Source organism: Belonocnema kinseyi, chromosome 7 (genome assembly GCF_010883055.1).
Source record: "Belonocnema kinseyi isolate 2016_QV_RU_SX_M_011 chromosome 7, B_treatae_v1, whole genome shotgun sequence".
Classification (NCBI taxonomy): domain Eukaryota; kingdom Metazoa; phylum Arthropoda; class Insecta; order Hymenoptera; family Cynipidae; genus Belonocnema; species Belonocnema kinseyi.
In genome coordinates, this window is record NC_046663.1 from 85,141,293 (window position 1) to 85,143,836 (window position 2,544).

The following is a 2,544-nucleotide window of genomic DNA, read 5'->3' on the forward strand; positions in this document are numbered from 1 at the left end:
AAACTGGGGGGGGGGGGTCAAATTTTACATAAATCTAATACCTTCTCTGATGAGAATATGATAATAAATTCTTGCACAAATTATCACCACATCGCAATTTAGGAGTTCTGAAACTCTCTGAGGAGGATTTTCGTTCTACGATTCGCTGTGTAAAATACAACGAGCGTAACAACAACAAAAAACGAGTATCAGTTTTAAGGTAAAATTTTGTTTTTAATTTGCTCAACGTGATTAAAAATTATATATATTTTTTACATAAATAAATAATGACAATTGATATTCTCATATCTACCGTGCACTGTTGCCAAATGAACTCTAAAACTCTATAAGACGCAACTGAGCATTCACTTATATTTATTATAACTTGTGAAGTTTCCGATTAAAAATCAAAAACTTAGTATATAAAGAAATTATTATTCTAAAATCATTCAAAAAATTTTAAATACCAAATTTTATTTTTAAGCTCAGATAATTATTTTTCTACTACCTCGACTATGTGACCGTCAATTTAGAACTAATCTTCCACTTTACCCATTTACCAACGCTCCAATTAATGTTTTAGATTCAAGTAAAATATTTTCCAGCTAGAGAATTTCGTTGACTTCCTAAACGCGTAAAAATTTCTACGAAAAAATGAGTTTAAACCACTTTTTTAACATTATTAATTAATGCTTACCTCCAATCGGTGAAAGTATACTTCCAAAGGAAGGGATTTTTCGCTGACTAAATATTGATTTATCCAGCCAGTTTTTCACTCAAATGATGTAAAAAATATCCTTATATCGAAATATACATACTTTATTCAACATAAATGGCCCTAATATTTCACAAATTACTTACAATATTCGAAAGCGGTTACGCTTGTTCAAAGGAATCGACCAGAAACGAACACAAGAACGATAGGGTCTTTCTATATCATCCGCGCTCTAGCATGACCATAGATGATTTAGGTGCAAGTTTTTATTATTCTGAATTGGATTCAGGTTGAGACGCATCGAATTTATTCGAGAAGACACACCCTGCTTTTTCTTTGTAATATCAGAGAAATTTTCCATTTATCGAAAAATGACTGACAAAGTCGTATCTGCTGTTCCCGTGGTTGCCACCCCGAAGAAAGTTGCTGTTCCTAAGATGGCGAAGCCCAAAACAAAACCAAGTCATCCATCAACTGCTGACATGGTGAATGCTGCCATCAAGGAACTTAAGGAAAGGAACGGTTCATCTCTTCAGGCCATCAAGAAGTACATTGCAGTCACTTATAAAGTTGATACTGACAAGTTGGCTCCTTTCATTAGAAAGTACTTGAAGAGTGCCGTCGCCAGTGGTAAATTGGTTCAACGTAAGGGAAAAGGTGCTTCAGGATCTTTCAAGCTAGCAGTTAAAGATAGCAAACCAAAAGCTGTCAAGTCTGCTGCATCGAAGGTTGCAAAGAAATCAGCATCCCTAAAAAAGGCTGCTCCTAAGGCGAAGAAGACTGTTGGTGAAAAGAAGAAATCCCCGAAGGTTGCTGCTAAACCACCAAAGGCGAAATCCACCACCGCCAAGCCTAAAGTCACCAAGGCTTCGCCCAAGAAAGTAGCAAAGGCTGCTTCCCTGTCGAAAAAGGTTACTGCTTCTAAATCAAAAAAGCCAGTAGTATCGAAGAAAGTTGCGAAGAAGTAAAGGGGAGATGAAATGTTTGTTTAAACATTTTTAACTGGTTCAGTAGAAATCGGCCCTTTTAAGGGCCACAAAATCTTTTTAATGAAGGAATTCTCTTTTTTATCAACATGTTTAATCGTTATATTTTTCTTTTTAGGTTTCACGATTTCAACTTAATGCGTACAATAAAGTTTGTTGCAAACTTAAATTGTACTTTGCCAGGTTTCTGCAAAACTTGTAATTTTGAAAGAGCCTGATTCAGATCTATGCGTATTTTAAAATCTTTTTAAATATTCTGAAATTAATAATTCAAAAATAGTAAAACTCTTAATTTGTTAAAATAATAATTTTTGTAAATTTGCAAAGCATCATAGAAACGAGTCGTCGGAAAGAGATTCTTTCTTGATTCCCTGAACTAATTATCATATGTGATCAATCAATGAATATTTGTTGAAAATGACCAAACTCTTCATTTCTTTATGAAAATTGCTAAAGTCATTGGTAAAATTATAGAATAGCGGCTTTTATCGTGTGACCCTTTAACGTTAAAAAATATCAAAAACTTATTATTTGATGAATTCTAAATGAATACTCTACAAGCAAAGGAGCTTCTCAATCTCCAGTCCATTGCCTACATAAAAATAAAAGTAGAACCCTACGTTAAACCAAAGGAAACTTCGCAGTGCCAAAGAGTCCATCATGTCTGACATGTGCCATGCCACTCCACGTTGTGTGAAGTGTGGAGGCGCGCGTCTGAGTCACGGATGTACAAAAGATCGTGAATCGCCGGTTACTTATGCTTCCCAACCTATCACTTCCGGTGTCCCGCAAGGCTCCAAACTCTCTCCCTCTCTCTTCAACCTGTATTGCTACGATATACCTGTTGACGAGAAAATAGTCACG

The 2,544-nt window shown here is 35.3% G+C and overlaps 1 protein-coding gene across 1 annotated transcript; it reads left to right on the top strand.

The window, feature by feature from the left end:
* Positions 1-989: 989 nt before the first annotated feature.
* On the top strand, positions 990-1,704 carry LOC117176848 (histone H1-like). Its single transcript, XM_033367190.1, has one exon. It carries the CDS (start codon positions 1,066-1,068, stop codon positions 1,660-1,662), a length of 597 nt encoding a protein of 198 aa, XP_033223081.1. The 5' UTR covers positions 990-1,065; the 3' UTR covers positions 1,663-1,704.
* The last annotated feature ends 840 nt before the right edge of the window (positions 1,705-2,544 follow it).